Source organism: Bos indicus, chromosome 7 (assembly GCF_029378745.1).
Source record: "Bos indicus isolate NIAB-ARS_2022 breed Sahiwal x Tharparkar chromosome 7, NIAB-ARS_B.indTharparkar_mat_pri_1.0, whole genome shotgun sequence".
Lineage (NCBI taxonomy): Eukaryota > Metazoa > Chordata > Mammalia > Artiodactyla > Bovidae > Bos > Bos indicus.
Genome location: NC_091766.1, coordinates 67,275,733 through 67,295,729, shown reverse-complemented (window position 1 = coordinate 67,295,729; position 19,997 = coordinate 67,275,733). Strand labels below are relative to the sequence as shown.

Sequence of the window (19,997 nt, the reverse complement as noted above, 5' to 3'; positions counted from 1 at the left end):
CAGCACGCCAGGCCTCCCTGTCCATCACCAACTCCCGGAGTTCACTGAGACTCACGTCCATCGAATCAGTGATGCCATCCAGCCATCTCATCCTCTGGCGTCCCCTTCTCCTCCTGCCCCCAATCCCTCCCAGCATCAGAGTCTTTTCCAACGAGTAAACTCTTCACACGAGGTGGCCAAAACACTAGTATAGCTAGCTACAATTTATCTAGGACATATTGTGTGCCCAGCATGGACCAGGTACTTGACATCCATCATCTCATACATGTGGTCTGTATAAAACACTCAAATGTGTTTGACAATTAACAAACACACATTGAAAGCTGACTGTATACCAGGCACTGGTCCATGGCTATAAATATGAATAGAATATAACCCCTGCTCCTGAGGAGTTCCCAGTATGGTTAGGATGCTAAAGCTGGGTCAGGCAACTTCATCATCTACTTTGGTTCAATCAACTGCAAGATGATGATGTTTGAAGAGGTGGCTCGAGGTACCTATTTCGTCTAATAATGATTTCACACTCACTGGAAATCAAACTTTTTAAGCTTTGCCACTAATAAGCACTTGTGCTAAATGACACTAGACAATCAGTACTGCAGTATTTTGGGAGGTCTTTGAGGCCAAGTTATTTGGATTGAGCTGCTGGAATACACTGGTAGAAGCAGCAGCCCTCTACAGAGAGAGATCTCACATGGTCGAGGCCAAGCTCCAAATACAAAACTGTAGTGTTCAAACAGGAAGATGCCTTGCAGTCCTAAAGGATACCTAGTTCACTGCTTTCATTTCTGTACTGAGCGCCAGAAAGAAAAGGTGATGTAGTTCATAGCCCACTAGGTGTCCCATTCCGTGACATTCATGCTAGGGATTTCTGCACTGCCCCACGATACATTACAGAGATGAATAAACCGTATTCCGGACTAAGACTGTTTGGATTCAAACCTCTACTCTGCCACTTTTTAGCTATGTGATCCCAAATCAAGTTATTGAGCTTCTCTCCTCCCTGTGAAGTTGGTGTCATAATACCAATCCACATAAACATTAAGTTAGATAAGTTTCAATGGCAGAGAGCCTGACGCAAAATGAGCCTTCAATAAATGATGATGATGATAATGGTAAACACTAACAGAAGGCATTTACTTTGGAACAAGCTCCTTTTCTAAGCACTTCACATTTATCACCTCATTCACTCTTCACAACAAACATATAAACAGGTAGGTATTGCTATTACTCCCAATATATGGCATTACAGAAAGGTTGAAAAATTTGTCAAAGTAGCAGAACTCATATGTGAGCATAGAGCATCTTTGTCCTGAGTCTGAGCCCCTAACCACTGCCCTGAGTGGGGTCTCCTATGATTTTCTGTTCCCAACATGAAATCTTCCTACAGGTCAGGAGCTAACTCAGACTGATCTACACACCAACCTATGACACAGATAGCATTATTCAGTTTGCATTAAATATTTATATAAACATAAAAAAGGACTATAACAAAGGTGGAAGCAGTGAAGGGAGAGGTCATTGACCATAGGATAAAGAGAACTGAGTTAAGGACTGAACACACATAACTATCAGGAACTACTCCATGCAGGAAATGTCAGTGGATATCTTGGAAGCAAATTTGTGATCTGATGACACAGGGCGGGTAACAAAGGTAATGAACCACTTGAGCAGCTTCAGAGCTGTGTTGAAAAGCCAGGTCATTGCAGCAATTAGCTAGAGGAGGTGGACACGAATGAGCGGCTGAACTGAACTGACCTGAACTGAACCGACTGTATGTTGTGGTATAAAGGGGTAGGCTTTGAAGTCAAGCACCAGTTCTTTGACTACTAGCTGTTTCCTTTAGAAAGCCACTCAACTTCTCTGAGCTTTGGGTTTTATTTTACTAAAATGGAGACTGTAATACCCAATTTGTAGGGTTGTTTGGAAAATTAAACAAGATAATTTTTTTTACTGCCAAGCAGTGACTAGCACATATTAAGCACATGCTTAATAAATAATACTAGTTTCCTTGTAAAGCACAGTGTGTGATAAACTATGGGAGGTGAACCTATGGGTCTTTACAACATAGGTAAATTAAACACTCCTCCAAGCAGGGAAAACACTGGAAAAGAGTAGGAGACTGTAATTCTATCTTGATTAATAATGAACAGCAGAGTAATCTGCTAAAAGCAGAGAAAAAAATTTTTATTCTGATTTACATCTGGGACAAATAAAACATGGTTGGATGTTTGTCCAGATTGTTATAATGGAAGGACTCTTTCAGCATAACCCTTGGGGACAGCATAGAATGCAAATCTGACAACATAGAAAATTCTCGATGCCTGATATTGGATAAACTGCAGAGTCCTCGGAAACACTTGCAGATGACATCACTCTTGGTTTGTCAGTACTCAGAGGGTTTGATTAAGGTGTGAACTTTTCCAAATCCCAAATTACTAAACATTCCAGGTGTACCAAATAATCAGTCTTTCCTCCTGACAATCGTCCAGAATCCTCACAGAAACTGCTTCACTCCTATCCCATTGGATTTCCTGTGTTCACGCACCCCACATTCACCAATGTAATATTGGTGAACACCTCATTCTTTCTCAAGATATTCACTGTCAGTAAATTATTATTTGTAGAATAGAATTATAATTCTAAAGGGATATGCATTATACCGTGATTTATGGAGAATATGTTTTTACCATCCAGGGAAAGACCAATTTTCTGACACTTAAGTTCTATTTGCTCAAAAGCATTACTGTTACAAAATTACACATTATGACTAGTAATAGCATTATTCTCACCTCAGTAAGTACTTGGTTTGGTAAATCTTTAAGAACTCTCAACTTTGGCAATCAATTTAGTTAACTACAGGAAATAGCCTATTTTATATAGATTATTACCTTAATATCATATTGCTCCCCAAACTCACATAACATTCAGAGTGAATTGTCACTCAATATACATTTACATAGACATCTCACTATTGAGCCTGCCAGATAAAACATACTTGAGAAGCCAGATTTGTGTAATATCACGGTTATCTAGGTTTGAGTTCATATTCTCCACCACATTCACCCTCTAATCTTTCAGGTTCTATACATTAACTTCATGTCAAACTATGTCAATATAACAAAAACAGCCCCAAACAGGGAATGAGAGGGAAACATGAGTCTCAGCTAAATTTCAGTGGAAAGATAATGAATTCCATCTGGTTGTTCTTATGCCACCATCCAACCATCTCACTATCAAGAACCTGGAGTATTCCAGAATTACCTTTCAATCCCTCAACAACTCATATCCAAACAGTAGCTGAGGTTGAGGTATGTCACTTCCATCTTTTAATGTCTTTTGAGCATTTATTCTTCATTCTACTGCCCTAGTTTCAGTCTTCTTCTATTTTATATTACAATATAGAATTTTTCTACTTTAAAGTTTTTGAAATATGAAATAAAAACATCACAGAATATGCATATTGACAAATGACAACTATGGTCCCTTGGACTTAAGGGCAGATTCATGACACCTTTTAGAGCCTTAAACTCTGAGACACTTTCTCCATTATATTGCATCCTTACATGAGCAGTATCTAGACTACAACTTGGATCATACCTCCCTCTCTCTCTCACCTAAAACACTTCTCTGATTTTTTTTTTTAAATATAAAGTAAGTTCAAAAAAATGTTTATAGATTCTAATTCAGAAGTAGAACCTAATGTGCTCCAATATTCTAAAACATATTTTCTTAGACCCCTACAATACATTGGAAATTGACCTGTATCATCTTTGAAACTTAAAACTGCAATTCAGAAGCTTAATTTGCTGGTGTTTACTGCAAATATTAAAAAGTGAACCATTCTCCATCACTAAAACATCTATAAATAACATACACTGGAAAGGGTGTGGAGAAAAGAGAACCCTCTTACACTGTGGGCAGGGATGTCAGTTGGTGCAGCCACTACAGAAAGTCCCTCAAAAACTAAAGATAGAGTTACCACAAGATCCCAAAATCCCACTCCTAGACAAAAACATAATTTAAAAAGATACATGAGCCTTCATATTGAGAGCAGCACTACTCACAATAGGCAAGACATGAAAACAACCAAAATGTCCATCAAAAGATGAATGGATAAAGAAGATGTGGTAAAAATACACAGTGGAATACCACTCAACCATAAAAAGAATGAAATACCTTTTGTAGCAACACAAATGTACTTAGAAATGATCACATTAGGTAAATCAGAAGGAGAAAGACAAATATCATATAATGTCTAAAATATGAAACAAATATGAATCTAAAATATGAAACAAATGAACTTCTCTGCAACAGGAACAGAATCACAGACAGAGAATGGACTTGTGGTGCCTGGAGGTAGATAGGAGTGGGATGGCCTGGGAGTCGGGGATTGGCAGACACACTATCACATGTAAAACAGATAAACAACAAGGTCCTATTGTATAGCACAGGGAACTATATTCAATGTTATGATAAACCATAATGGAAAAGAATGTGAAAAAGAAAGCATACGTATGTATAACTCAATCATTTTGCTGTACAGCAGAAATTAACACAGCATTGTAAATCAACTATATTTCGATTTTAAAAGTGAGCCCTTTTGATGCACTAACACTGGTTTATGTAATCCTCATGAGCCAAGTGCCAAGAGCCCTTCTCATGAGTGATGAACAAAGGCCCACAGAAAAGAGATGCCACCCCTGCTATTATCAAAGTTCACGCTGCCTGGGAGACACACGTAAAAATGTTTATCTGGAGTGATCAGTAAAATAATAAATACACAAATGGAGCTACAGGAGTATCAGGGAGGAGTTGTACCAGGCAGAAAATGGAGAAAAGCAGCCCGAGGAGAAGAAATGGCCTGAGCAAAGGCGAGAAAGTTTACCTGTGCACAGGTGTGAGGGATTAAAAATAAACTCTATAATTCAGGAAAGACAAATATCCACTATTCTATTTTGGATTTTCACATGAAATCCTTACTTTTAATTATATTATGGTTACATTTCCTTATCACACAAGAATTCTTTTATATTGCCAACATAATTACTTACTTTTGACATTACCAGGGGAAAAGAAAGCATTTTTAGGACTATGCTCTCACTAATGCAAGAATTTATTTATACTGTTATAATCTTTATAAAAGCTCTAGGGAAATACCTCAGAATAACTCCAAAAATCTTTTTGCCAAGATTTTCTTTTCATTTGAACTTCAACAAGCAAATGTCCAATCAGCTGCATGGCCCTAAGTACCAAGATCAAGAATTTCTTCAAGAAAGTATAAACACAAATTCTTTAAAAATAATAATAATAATAAAATAGCTATACTCTCTGATTCTATTCCTAAAAATTGAGGAAATGCTCCATTAACTACCAGGTGTAAATAGATACTGAAAATTCTTTAATGTTCTCCAAAGGCTAATTGAACACTGATGTTTCAAGCTTTACCTCATGAAAACTTTCTTAATTACTACTAAAATTAAAAAAAAAAAAAAAAAACAATAACAACACAAACTTACTACTTTGGTCTTTATCTCATCCTTCTCCCTACATTATTTACTCAAATTATTTATAAGTTACAGGCTATAGAAACACAGTTATCAAAATGTAGGGAAAGCTCACATGAGGATCACAAAAGAGAAACATCCCACAATTGGATTACTAGCCTCTGAAGAGTTGAGATTTAAAAGAAGTCAATCCTCACATGTAATCTGAACAGCAACGCTTCCCCCCCACCCCCCCACCCCCGCCATCAAAACCACCGCTTGTAGGTTGTTTTTAATTTTACTACCATCACTTTCCACATTCTTTTTTCTTCCCCCATGCTTTCCCTTCCCCTCAAAAGAGCTAAAGAAAACTGTATGGTCTTACTTACAATTGTGAAGTTCATGACTTTGAGAATCCAGATGGTCATGGCCAAGTTCACCAGTATTAAAATCATCAGGAGGAGGACAAAGAAATACAGGCATCTTTTCCGCCAGCCATAAATCCCCACTTTGTATACCTGCGGCCCCTCAGAGCTAGGCATGGTGCCCCGGTGATGGGTGTACTGTTCCTGAGGCATCTGAAATAAATGAGCCGAGAGAAGCACTCACATTAAACTGCAAGGAGAAAGAGGGGGGAGGGGGAAGAATAGGAAAAAATCAACTTGAAGAGATATGGCTGACTGCTGTCCATATGTTTCTGCCCTCCTGACAAATCTAAAATCTGTATCCTCTGGACAAAAGTGGCTCCTCTGGATGCATGCATGAGCCCTCTCTTTTCATGCAGCCATCTCTCATCATGTGTTCTGAGACATCCACATACATATGGCGGGTGTAGAGGGACCCATAGGAATTCACTTTCCAAATGAGTCTTAGAATTTCGACATCTTTATGAGGGAGATACTCAAAGTCTTCAGGGTAAAACTGAGAATTCACCTGCAAAAGTAAATTAACCTCAACAGTTCATTGTGCTAATATACTACTGCTACTTGGGCTTCACTGGTGGATCAGACAGTAAAGAATCTGCCTGCAGTGAGGGAGACCCCCAGATTTGATCCCTAGGTCAGGAAGATCCCCTGCAATGGCAAACCACTCCAGTATTCTTGCCTGGAAAATCCCATTGACAGAGGAGACTGGTGGACTACAATCCATTGGGTCGCTAAGAGTCAGATGTGACTGAGCGACTAATGTTATGCTACTACTACTTAGGCAATTGATTTGGGGTAAAATGATCTCCAAAGAAATTATTCTGTATTGCCGGAAAGTCAGTGGCAAAATCAGTCCATGGGGTTTGAAAAGAGTCGGACAGACTGAAGCGACCTAGCACGGTGGCAAAAGTAACAAGTTTGATCCTGCCTTCCAGAGTTCAAAGAGGTGTGGATGTGCTCACTTGATTCAGGAATCCTCCAAAAGTGATACCCTGTGTTTAAATGCCTCCCTTGACAGAGATCTCACTACCCTTTCAAGTAGTCCTTAGGAGTTAGATGATTCTAATTCTTATCAACACATTTATTTAATAAATATAAAAGAGTCTGAAAGTCAAATAAGGTATGAATATTCACTCCAGGAGATTGCAGGCTAATGGGGAAAATGAACTAAACAGTGATTATAGCAGAGTGAGATAAATTAGGAAAAAAAAAATCTGCCAATATTAAGTAATATACCAATCCCCTTTAAAGGAAGGAAGGTTTCTCCAACCCCTGCTGTTGACACAAATTATCTTTATACCAGCACTACTAATTAGGTACCAACACAAATCTAAGTAAACATTACTTCTATAAAATTCTCCAACCAAAACAAATTTTAAAATTAAATACAAACAAAATTATCAATGCGTATCATTCAAAATGGAAAATAACTGCCTACTGAGAAGAATGATGATCTGCAAAACTACACAGCATATTGTGGTAGCAAGAGCTTTAGCACAGCGTCTTCTGAGCACAGATCCCTACTCTGCCATGAGCCATACGGCACAGCCCTACTGCTTTTCTCCATTCAAATGGCTGCACGACTTTTATTTCGGTGTGTTTACTTCATTTGGCCCTCATGTAGGCATACTGTATTCTCTAGGAATAAGGCCTTTCTCCACTTATTTTCATCTTAGTCAATAGCAATTACATGAGCGATCAGTGGTGCCAAGGTGACCATGGTGACAGACAAACTATAGACCCTAAAACCGTATCCTTGGTTATGAGGATCATCATCCTCTGGATGGTTCAGACTATACTTACTGTATGGTTTTTAGCTAATAACTAAAATGCACACATAAAATCTAAAAATCCCCCAGAGAACCCATGGCCTTTATACACCAGGGGAATTCCATTTGAAAAGCCAAATGAATTCTTACTTAAGGTCTATTCAAATGTTCAGTGAAGACCTATACACATTTATGCCATTCTGAGTACTTATTTAGCACCAAAAATAGGTCTAATATGAGTATAAGTTTAAACCCATGTGTGTGGAATGAATAAGTAAAAAATAAATGAATGCGTGCATGATGAACAAATGCTGAATGTTTTTCCACCCACTATAAAATCTATTGCCATCTAGGGTTGTAAAAGTCCAAGGCAAACACAGTTGAAAGTTCTTACTTGGATCCTTGCAAATTTCCACTTCTGGCTCCCAAAGCCCTGAGTTCCCAACCAAGCAGTGAGTGTTGCATTATGAAAGTATCTCAGTGGTATTACTCAGTCCCTTATAATTCTGCAAGTCAGGGGTATTTGAAACAACATGGGAACACAGCAATGTCATCTCTCACTGACCTTTTCACACACCGAGATCAATGAGAAGGGAAGAAAATGTCTTATAAGTCTGAAGGAAAGTAGACCTTTCTTTTCCAAGGAATCATATTCCATAAATTAAACAAAATCTTAGAATCCTATTTGCAAGATCCTTTGATTCTAATCAACTAGTTTTATACATCAGCTAACTTAACACTAGAGAAGCTGACCCATTTATCTGCGGCTCCAGGGTTTGCCGGGGGTGGGGGGCAAGGACAAAAGTAGCTGTTTTGGACCCTTGTAGGTGTGAAGAACAATGAGAAATTCTTGACAAACCAGTGAACAGAAGCTAGTGAATACTGCCACCACACCCTGTGCCTTTTCTCTAACATTCGTCTCCAGCAATGGAGGGCATTACGTAACTTAGCTATCAAATGGAAATGAATATTCAATAAATATTTATGTAGCTGTGGATATGGACATCACACATGTGATTTTTTTGTCCATACACAGATTATTCGAACTTGACAGTTGCAGTGATTATCTCCACTTAGGGTTCACAATCCTGATGCCCATCAGAAGTACCTGTGGCACTTTTAAATCACCTACACTCAGATAACCACGATGGTGTGATCACTGACCTAGAGCCAGACATCCTGGAATGTGAAGTCAAGTGGGCCTTAGAAAGCATCACTACGAACAAAGCTAGTGGAGGTGATGGAATTCCAGTTGAGCTATTTCAAATCCTGAAAGATGATGCTGTGAAAGTGCTGCACTCAATATGCCAACAAATTTGGAAAACTCAGCAGTGGCCACAGGACTGAAAAAGGTCAGTTTTCATTCCAATCTCCAAGAAAGGCAATGCCAAAGAATGCTCAAACTACTGTACAATTGCACTCATCTCACACGCTAGTAAAGTAATGCTCAAAATTCTCTAAGCCAGGCTTCAGTAATATGTGAACCGTGAACTTCCTGATGTTCAAGCTGGTTTTAGAAAAGGCAGAAGAACCAGAGATCAAATTGCCAACATCCGCTGGATCATGGAAAAAGCAAGAGAGTTCCAGAAAAACATCTATTTCTGCTTTATTGACTATGCCAAAACCTTTGACTGTGTGGATCACAATAAACTGTGGGAAATTCTGAAAGAAATGGGAATACCAGAACACCTTACCTGCCTCTTGAGAAATCTGTATGCAGGTCAGGAAGCAACAGTTAGAACTGGGCATGGAACAACAGACTGGTTCCAAATAGGAAAAGGAGTACGTCAAGGCTGTATATTGTCACCCTGCATATTTAACTTATATGCAGAGTACATCATGAGAAACGCTGGACTGGAAGACACACAAGCTGGAATCAAGATTGCCGGGAGAAATATCAATAACCTCAGATATGCAGATGACACCACCCTTATGGCAGAAAGTGAAGACGAACTCAAAAGCCTCTTGATGAAAGTGAAAGTGGAGAGTGAAAAAGTTGGCTTAAAGCTCAACATTCAGAAAACGAAGATCATGGCATCCGGTCCCACCACTTCATGGGAAATAGATGAGGAAACAGTGGAAACAGTGTCAGACTTCATTTTTCTGGGCTCCAAAATCACTACAGATGGTGACTGCAGCCATGAAATTAAAAGACGCTTACTCCTTGGAAGGAAAGTTATGACCAACCTAGATAGCATATTCAAAAGCATAGACATTACTTTGCCAACAAAGGTCCGTCTAGTCAAGGCTATGGTTTTTCCTGCGGTCATGTATGGATGTGAAAGTTAGACTGTGAAGAAGGCTGAGCGCCGAAGAATTGATGCTTTTGAACTGTGGTATTGGAGAAGACTCTTGAGAGTCCCTTGGACTGCAAGGAGATCCAACCAGTCCGTTCTGAAGGAGATCAGCCCTGGGATTTCTTTGGAAGGAATGATGCTGAAGCTGAAACTCCAGTACTTTGGCCACCTGATGCAAAGAGTTGACTCATTAGAAAAGACTCTGATGCTGGGAGGGATTGGGGGCAGGAGGAGAAGGGGACGCCAGAGGATGAGATGGCTGGATGGCATCACTGACTCGATGGACGTGAGTCTGAGTGAACTCTGGGGGTTGGTGATGGACAGGGAGGCCTGGCATGCTGCCATTCATGAGGTCTCAAAGAGTCGGACACGACTGAGCGACTGATCTGATCTGACACTCAGATTAACAAAATAATAATCACAAGGCTAAGACCCAGGCATTAGAATTTTTAAAAGTTCCCAGATAATCCTTAAGTGTAGACAAGGTTACATACCACTGACCTAGAATAATGTCTCAACGCTGATTAAGCAGGAAAACCCCAAACAAACTTTTAACAGATACAAAATCAAATTATGAGAATTGGAAAAATGGAATTGGAATGACTGGTCATTCCAGGCATTTGAGACAATTTGTTTAAAAAATGCCCCTTTTGTTTGTTTTTTATTAAGCCAGATGCCTTCCTTGCTGCTGCTGCTTTTTTTTTTTAATTAATTTGTTTTGATTATAGTTTATTTACAATGTTGTATTAGTTTCAATTGTATAGCAAAGTGAATAAGTTGTAAATTTTTTTTTTCCATAATGCAACTATTTCAAGGTAGAAATATCCTAAAGTCTAGCATATGAAACAGCAGAGCTCCTCTGCTTAAAGGAAGAGTGAGGACTTGGCCACCCTTGAAGCACTTTTGCAGAACCTTTGGACTCCTAGAAACCACTAACTTTGCCCCAGTGTGAACTGACCAGCTGAGGAGCTAAAACCCAGCAAGCTGAAGTAGTGACCCTTCAAACCACACAGGAGTTAGTAGCTGAGAGGGGATCAAAACCTATATTCTCTGATACACGGTGTAGTGGCGGATTATGCATGCCATGAGGACTCCTGGATCTGAACCATATTACCAGCCTACCTTAAGGAATCAAATAAATAATAATAATAATAATAATTCCAGACTGCAATTTAAGGAAGGAGGGAAGGAAGGAGAAAGGGAGGGAGAAAGGGACCCGTTTTGTACAAATGACTATAACGTATATGTGGAATCTAAAAAAGTTGGTGCAGATGAACTTATTTACAGAACAGAAACTGTGTTATGCATGTAGAAAACAAACTTATGGTTACCAAGGGGGAATAGGGGAGAGGGAGAAACTTGGGATTGGCAATACTATATGTAAAAGAGATAACTAATAAAAACCTATTGTGGAGCACAGGGAATGCTATAGTCTGTCATGACCTATATGGGGAAATATTCTAAAAGAGAGTGGATGTATGTATAAGTTATTCACTCTGCTGTACACCTGAAACTAATACAGAATTATAAATCAACTATATTCCAATAATTTTTTTAAAAGAAAAAAAATATACAAAGTGTTGCCAGCCAAACAATAAGGTAATGGATACATCTGTTATCAATAATCCTGCTTGGAAGAAGAAAATTTAGATAAGCTGAGTAAATTGAATTTTCTAGTAAAAAAGAAAAAAAGGAAACATGTTGAAATAATAAAAATTTAAGAGGCAATCCAGACTCCAATCTGGGTTTCTTTTTGTCCTTCCTGGGAGAAATCTGCTGTACAGGGCATGAAGTTGTAGTTTCAGATGTTCCCTCATCCAGTCTCTTCCATGGACTTCAAAGCGGCCCTCTCTAGTAGTGTATTAACCTCATCACACATTTTTGTAAAACCAACTAAAATAAGATGAAAAAGACTGTCTTTTTCAACTTCCCTTTATTTTCGGTGGCTTTGGAGGATTTACGTGCATTTTGGAGGTCCAAATAAGAGGAATCTGAATTGCGAGTTTACATAGTTTAGATATATATTTATATGATTTGCAGCCACTTCCCTGTAGAGGTACATTATGCCAGCTCCCCTTGTGTAAGAATGTCTTGCAGGAATTCTCCATCCACCCTTGGTCCCAATTCACCAAGCATAGCACCATGAAGGTACAGGACCAAAGGACATGTGGCCATGTAAACATGTCCTCTGATGGCAAGCACCAGATACCTGGGGGTAGCAGAGGAGCCAGAAGCTAGTTGAAGTTTTTTTTTTTTTTTTCCCCCCCCCCTAATCATCAGTTATTTAAAATTTCAAGCCATAGAATTCAATTTTCATTGACACCCAGTCAAAACAGAAATTCTATCCTGTCAAGGAGTACATCAAGGCTGTATATTGTCACCCTGCTTATTTCACTTATATGCAGAGTACATCATGAGAAATGCTAGACTGGAAGAAGCACAGGCTGGAATCAAGATTGCCGGGAGAAATATCAATAACCTCAGATATGCAGATGACACCACCCTTATGGCAGAAAGTGAAGACGAACTCAAAAGCCTCTTGATGAAAGTAAAAGTGGAGAGTGAAAAAGCTGGCTTAAAGCTCAACATTCAGAAAACGAAGATCATGGCATCCGGTCCCATCACTTCATGGGAAATAGATGGGGAAACAGTGGAAACAGTGTCAGACTTTATTTTTCTGGGCTCCAAAATCACTACAGATGGTGACTGCAGCCATGAAATTAAAAGATGCTTACTCCTTGGAAGGAAAGTTATGACCAACCTAGATAGTATATTGAAAAGCAGAGACATTACTTTGCCAACAAAGGTCCGTCTAGTTAAGGCTATGGTTTTTCCTGTGGTCATGTATGGATGTGAGAGTTGGACTGTGAAGAAAGCTGAGGGCCGAAGAATTGATGCTTTTGAACTGTGGTGTTGGAGAAGACTCTTGAGAGTCCCTTGGACTGCAAGGAGATCCACCCAGTCCATTCTAAAGGAGATCAGTCTTGGGTGTTCTTTGGAAGGAATGATGCTAATGCTGAAACTCCAGTATTTTGGCCACGTCATGCTAAGAATTGACTCATTAGAAAAGACTCTGATGCTGGGAGGGATTGGGGGCAGGAGGAGAAGGGGACGAAAGAGGATGAGATGGCTGGATGGCATCACTGACTCGATGGATGTGAGTCTGAGTGACAGGGAGGCCTGGTGTGCTGAAATTCATGGGGTCGCAAAGAGTCGGACACGAGTGACCGACTGAATTGAACTGACTGAAGAATACACTCAATGTAGCACAGAAAACAAATGTCCCCCACAGTTTTTCTTTTTCTATGGGAACTATGGAAAAGAAAACCAGAAATCTTGTGTTTTCAGGGTGTGTGCACTGTGTGTCTGTATTCCGTAAGTAAAGTTGCATGCTTTGTACTTCACCACCATCAATATTTTTTTTTGTTTTATTGAAATTGGAATAGGAGACAATTACCTTTCTATTGTCTGTACAGAAAGTGATAGCACCACATATCACTTGTGTGTGACAAGAGTTGTCATACAAAGAGGCAATCAAAGGATGTGCAAACAAAACTGTAGAAAAAGTATGTCAGACACATAATTAGGAATGTTATTTTCTCTGGATTTTACAATAGTTCAGCTTTTAAAAATTAAAACTTGAAGTCCCTTTCTCATTCTCAGTATGTGGTCATCTTTATAAACTTGAGTTTGTATTTCTAATATTCTTTTCCTTAAAATAGTCCCACAATTTATTTAAGTTCCAGGCTTCATAAAACCTGGAGAGTCTTCTGGTCCCTCACATAAAGAACCTCAAGCATACACCAAAACTTCAGTAGAACATCATATAATACATCACTGCTTAGCTGAGCTCAGTGAAAATGAAAAAAGTGAAAGTGTTAGTTACTCAGTTGTATTCAACTCTTCACAGCCCAATGGACAGGCTCCTCTGTCTGTGGAATTCTCCAGGTAAGAATAGTGGAGTGGATAGCCATCCTTTTCTCCAGTGTATCATCCCTACGCAGGGGATGGAAACTGGGTCTCCTGCATTGCAGGTGAATTCTTTACCATCTGAGCGACCAGGAAGCTTGATAAAAGGTATAACTATGTACATTCCCCTGAGAAGGATTTTCTGACTTTTGAATGTGCAAGAACCACCCTGGCAAACCATAAATGCAGATTCATAGGCTTTGCATCAAGGAATAATCACTTTGGTAAGACTTAGGCGCATTTGGATGGGGAAACAGTGGAAAGAGTATCAGACTTTGTTTTTTTGGGCTCCAAAATCACTGCAGATGGTGACTGCAGCCATGAAATTAAGACGCTTATTCCTTGGAAGGAAAGTTATGATCAACCTAGATAGCATATTAAAAAGCAGAGACATTACTTTGTCAACAAAGGTCTGTCTAGTCAAGGCTGTAGTTTTTCCAGTGGTCATGTATGGCTGTGAGAATTGGACTGTGAAGAAGGCTGAGTGCCGAAGAATTGATGCTTTTGAACTGTGGTGTTGGAGAAGACTCTTGAGTCCCTTGGACTGCAAGGAGATCCAACCAGTCCATCCTAAAGGAGATCAGATCAGTCCTGGGTGTTCATTGGAAGGACTGATGCTGAAACTGAAACTCCAATACTTTGGCCACCTCATGCGAAGAGTGGACTCATTGGAAAAGACCCTGATGCTGGCAGGGATTGGGGGCAAGAGGAGAAGGGGATGACAGAGGATGAGATGGTTGGATGGCATCACCGATTCGATGGACATGAGTCTGGGTGAATTCTGGGAGTTGACGATAGACAGAGAGGCCTGGTGTGCCGCGATTCATGGGGTCGCAAAGAGTTGGACACGACTGAGCGACTGAACTGAACTGAACTGAAGGCCCCTTTGAGACATCTGTATTTTTAGCAAGCACCAAAATTGATTCTGGATACAAAAGGCCCAAGGATCATGTTTCAAGAACCCAAATTTACATCCAACACAAAAAAAGCATCCCAGGGTCCACCTTTTCCTCTACTTGTGTTATTTCTCACAAGATTACCCATTTCCTCCCATATCCTAATGGTATGCTTTCCCATTCCTCACATTTTTGCTGCATTCCTACCCTGGAGCTTTCATTTCTATCATCCTCTTTAGCAATGTACTGAGTTTAACATTCTTTGCAGTCTTCAGTGTTTTGTGCCCAAATCTCTTTGTCATTAAACACAATCTTAGCTTACCTTTGTGATTTTCTCCACATGTTGCTAATTTTACTCTCATTGATGCCCAGGGTCCCCAGGTCCTTGACAAATACTAAAAACTTCATATTCTCATTTATGTACTGAAATGGCCCATTCAAAAATCACTAATTATGTCCCTGGTCAAAATTCAATGTCCTTTTCTTGGACCTGCTGAAGCTTTGGTTGACCAACATCTCCTTCTCCCCTGGAAACCTTGTCCTTCTTTGGAATTCATGACACTTCTGTCCAGGGCCCCTTCCTTCTATCTCTGATTTCTGTCTTTTCAAACTCTCCTCTCTGCCTCTTTATCTCAAGTTCATGTTATGGGTCAGTGTTCTCTCTCCCAACTCAGAGACAATGGCCAGTGTTATACTTTTGTTCTGTAATTCTATGAATGTTAAACTCATCCCTTTCACTCCAGTTTCCATCTCAAGTTAAATTTCTCTAAATGTCTTTCATCCATCTATTCCCTCATCGAACAAATTCTATTAACTACACAGAGTATCAGGATATCACAAGGAAGATTTACCTTGCCTTCAGGAAGCTCACAAGCCTAGTGTTGTGAGACTTTGAACAGCAAATGCTTAAAGAGACAAAACGAACCATGTAAAGTGTCTACAGTGAAATATATCTGGTAACGTGAAAAAGATTATCACAGGATGAAAATTATTTTATATAGACGCAAGACTCATCTAGAGAGAACTATCTAAGGATGCACATTTATGCTGAGATCTGAAGGACAATAAAAGACACCAAAGTAAGGGAAGGGAGGAAAGAATGAATCCAGGAGGAAGAAGGAAAGCCAAGGCAAGGGTCCCAATGTGGACAAGGTCTGTGTGATTTATTGTATTGAGTGAAGCAGAGAAGAGCATGAGATGAGGCTGAAATGCTGGCTGGAGTCAGATGAAAAGTTATTGAAAAGTCAGTGAAAATCCAAGGCCAAATCTGAAACAAGGGAGTAAAAATCTGATTTATAAGAGTATAGCAATGTCTAGGCCACAATAGATACAGAATAAATATTTGTTGTTTGATGTGATTGACCATCTTATTTTCCCCTCCCTCTATACCAATTATGCATCAAAAATTCTCAAAAATTAAATATTTTCAATAATGTAATTACACGTATGTTTGCAAAATTACATATAATAGCATGCTGTGCTCTGCTAAGTCACTTCAGTGGTGTCTGACTCTTTGTGACCCTATGGACCATAGCCCACCAGGCTCCTCTGTCCATGGGATTCACCTGGCAAGAATACTGGAGTATGGGGCTGTGCCCTCCTCCAGGGTATCTTCCTGACCCAAGGATTGAACTTGTGTCTCTAAAGTCTCCTGTAATAGCAAGCAGGCTCTTTACCAGCAGTGCCACCGGGGAAGCCCCATAATGGCATACATTTACTCAATGAACAAATAAAAATCAAGCCAATGCTAAATGGCAATGAATATCCTCCAGCAAAAGTAAACAGCTATAAAATCAGAAGGAAAAGAATGAAAATTTATACAACTTTTCTCCCTTACCTAAGGCACATGCAACTATATTGATGTTAAATAGGATTAACTCCAAAACATTACTTTACTCCTTCATGAGGCTATTTTAAATGTTCACCTGTTCATAAACAAATCCAGGTGACTTAAAGATACCCTGTTTCTTTGCACACAAAATGCAATAGGATTACATTTCCCAGAGAACGAATGTTGTAAACTTTGTGCTGCTTTGCTATTAATAAAGAGGACCTGCCAATCATCAGGGCAATGTAATAATATAAAAATCATCTATGACAATGGCTAATAGTTGCCAAGAATAATAGACATGGAATTTCCAAAGAAAATCATTCTGGATGGGTATTTTAAAAGCCTGGTTTTGAGCTGTAACCTCGTGGTCTCATACATTCAAATTTTCAGACACAGGATCATGCAATATTACTGAAATCATGGTCTTGACATTCATTTAATGTGACAGTCTCAAGGAAAGCATCCATTTTTATGACTTGGACTTGTGGAGAACCTCCTCTTAGGTTGTATGGTTGGTTTCACTTCTGTCACTGATCACACTACCAAGACGTGGTCACTTGGCTACCATGAAGATTTTTTTCAATGACCTCACAAATGCCCAACATCAGTCATAGGAGCCATATGATTTGTACAAAGGCCATGATCACTATGAAGTCTTCACAAAGATCCTTGAGCCAAGCTCAGCCTAAGAGGTACCTTGGTCTTGTAGCTGTTGCTCTTCTAATTCAGGAAGTCACATTATACGCCTAGCTTAAGGCTCTCCTACACTGAGTCTCAAAGTGTTAAATCCAAAGACTTTGACAAGCCTTTGACATCTGAACACAGAAACTTGCCTTATCATACTCAAGTGGTCATACCCATGTTCACTTCCCTTCCTAAGTCTATTTATAGTAGATACCAGATAGTTACCAGAAAATCTTATGTTGCTCTCCTTCCTATATTTTATCAGTTGATATAAGGATGATGGAAGGTCTTTGAGCAGAAACATACACAGCTGGCATCCTTCATGAGGCTGAACTCTTATTCTAGAAGAATGTTGTTAGAAACCATCACTTTCTGTGTTCAGTGTTTTTGTTTCAGTCAGTTTCTTCTTCAGAAGAAGAACAAATATTTTTTTTTCTTTTCTCCCCAAATAAAAGAGATATCTAGAAAACCATTACAGTATCTGCATTATCAGTCATCTGTGGAAAATGATTATGTTTTGAGGGATGATTAAAAAACAATAAACTTTCTGAAGATACATCAGTGCTATCAAGTTTCTTGAAGCTTTTTCTTTGCAGCCTGTAAAATTTTATGGGCCATAATCCACTCTACTAATAGGGTAGAGATGAGGACAAGGAGGCTTTGAGAGGCATTTTATTAAGGCTTGCTTGACTCTTCCACCTACCAAGCTTCATAGCGTCTTATTCCATAAGGGGATTTATGGGAATCCTAATGAGTGCAATACTCTGTATAGTCACATACCATGGGAGAAAGAAACATAGCAAAGCACAGACCTGGTAGGTGAAGGAAACCCCAATCCCAATCTATTTTTCAACAGAAAAAAAAATTGTGACCATCTACTATGTTTTCACCCTGTTTTTTTATCATGAGAAATGCCTGGCTGGATGAGTTTACAAGCTAGAAATCAAGATAGGAAAGAGAAATATTAACAACCTCAGTATGCAGATACCACTCGAATGTTATAAAGCAAAGAGGAATGAAGGAACCTCTTGATGATGGTGAAAGAGGAGAGTGAAAAAGTCAGCTTAAAACTAAATATTAAAAAACAAAAACAGAAAACAAAACTAAGCTCATGGCATCCAGCCCCATCACTTCATGGCAAATAGAAGGAAAAACTGTGGAAGCAGTGATGGATTTACTCTTATTGGGCTCTAAAACCACTGTGGACAGTGACTGCAGCCATCAAATCGGAAGATGATTGCTTCTGGGCAGGAAAGCTATGACAAATATAAACACTGTGTTGAAAAGCAGAGACATTACTCTGCTGACAAAGGTTTGTACAGTTGTGAGAGGTGGACCGTAAAGAAAGCATGTGTGCATGAAAAATCACTTCAGTCATGTTCGATTCTTTGTGACCCTATGGACCCCAGCTCATTCAAGCTCATCTGTCCATTGGATTCTCCAGGCAAGAATGCTGGAGTGAGTTGCCATTTCCTTGTCCAAAAGAAGGCACAGAGCCAAAGAATTGATGCCTTCAAACTGTGGTGGTGGAGAAGACTTCTGAGAGACCCTTGGACTGCAAGGAGATCAAACCACTCAATCTTAAAGGATATCAACTTTGAATACGCATTGGAAGGACAGATGCTGACGCTGAAGTTCCAGTATTTTGGTCACCTGATATGAACACCTGATTCTGTTCTTTCTTGATGCTGGGAAAAATTGAGGACAGGAGAAGAGGGCATCAGAAGTTGAGATGGCTGGATAGCATCACTGATGGGATGGACATGAACTTGGGCAAACTCAGGGAGATGGTGAGGGACAGGGAGCCCTGGAGTTCTGCAGTCTACAGGGTCACAAAGAGTCGGACACTACCGGGCAACTAACAACTACGTGCCAGTTACCACAGTAGAGCCTGGGGCTATACAGGTCTCCAAAAGGATAAGTGGGGTATTTCTGTCTTTACTAAGCTTGTATTTTTAATGAGACAGATGGACAGTAAACGAGTAAATGAATGAAACCATTAGAACTAAAGTGGTGGAAGGAAGAAAACAAGGCAGGTTCCACGATAGAGAGTAGGGGGTGACCCACGCTGGTCATGGAAGGCCATCCTGACCAAGGGACAACTCAAGTGAGACATAGAGTTAGAACAAGTTTTATGGCAGGGGACACAAGCATCTCAGCCTTAAGAGCATCCTCAACAGAAGCAGGACAGTCAGCAAGGTGGGCACTGAATGAGCTCAGATGAAAGAGTTAAGAGAGGGGTTTGCAGAGAGAGAATGTGGATTAACTACACTCTGCTTCATAGGCTATGGCAATAGTTCAGAATTAACATGGCTAGGCCAATAAATACATTCAGTTATTTAGAAATGAAACAAATTATACAAACCAAGTGAGCTAGGATTAATGCTGCTGCAGCATGTTGGAATTTCCAGAACACTTAAAAGTAAACAGGAATTACATCACTGTTTACAACTGTAACCAGTTTATATAAATAGCAAGCATAAGCAAGTCCTCTCCCAGGTTCATTACAGTTTCTAGAATTTACTGTAAATCTGAGTCATTTTGGATGATTCTGGCACATAAATAATTTTACATTAGCCATGTTAATTTTTGAGGTCTCAGATTTAAATGATCTGCTTTCAAGGTTGTTTTTCACTCAGC

At 39.5% G+C, this 19,997-nt stretch overlaps 1 protein-coding gene across 4 annotated transcripts in view; it reads right to left on the bottom strand.

Moving 5' to 3' along the window:
* The window catches only part of SGCD (sarcoglycan delta), a 1,105,251-nt gene that overhangs the window by 411,594 nt on the left and 673,660 nt on the right, over positions 1 to 19,997 (bottom strand). For all 4 annotated transcript variants that reach the window (XM_070792125.1, XM_070792124.1, XM_070792126.1 and 1 more), the window contains one exon: positions 5,876 to 6,064. In XM_070792125.1, coding sequence (XP_070648226.1) covers positions 5,876 to 6,064 — 189 coding nt within the window. The remainder of the gene's footprint in view (positions 1 to 5,875; positions 6,065 to 19,997) is intronic.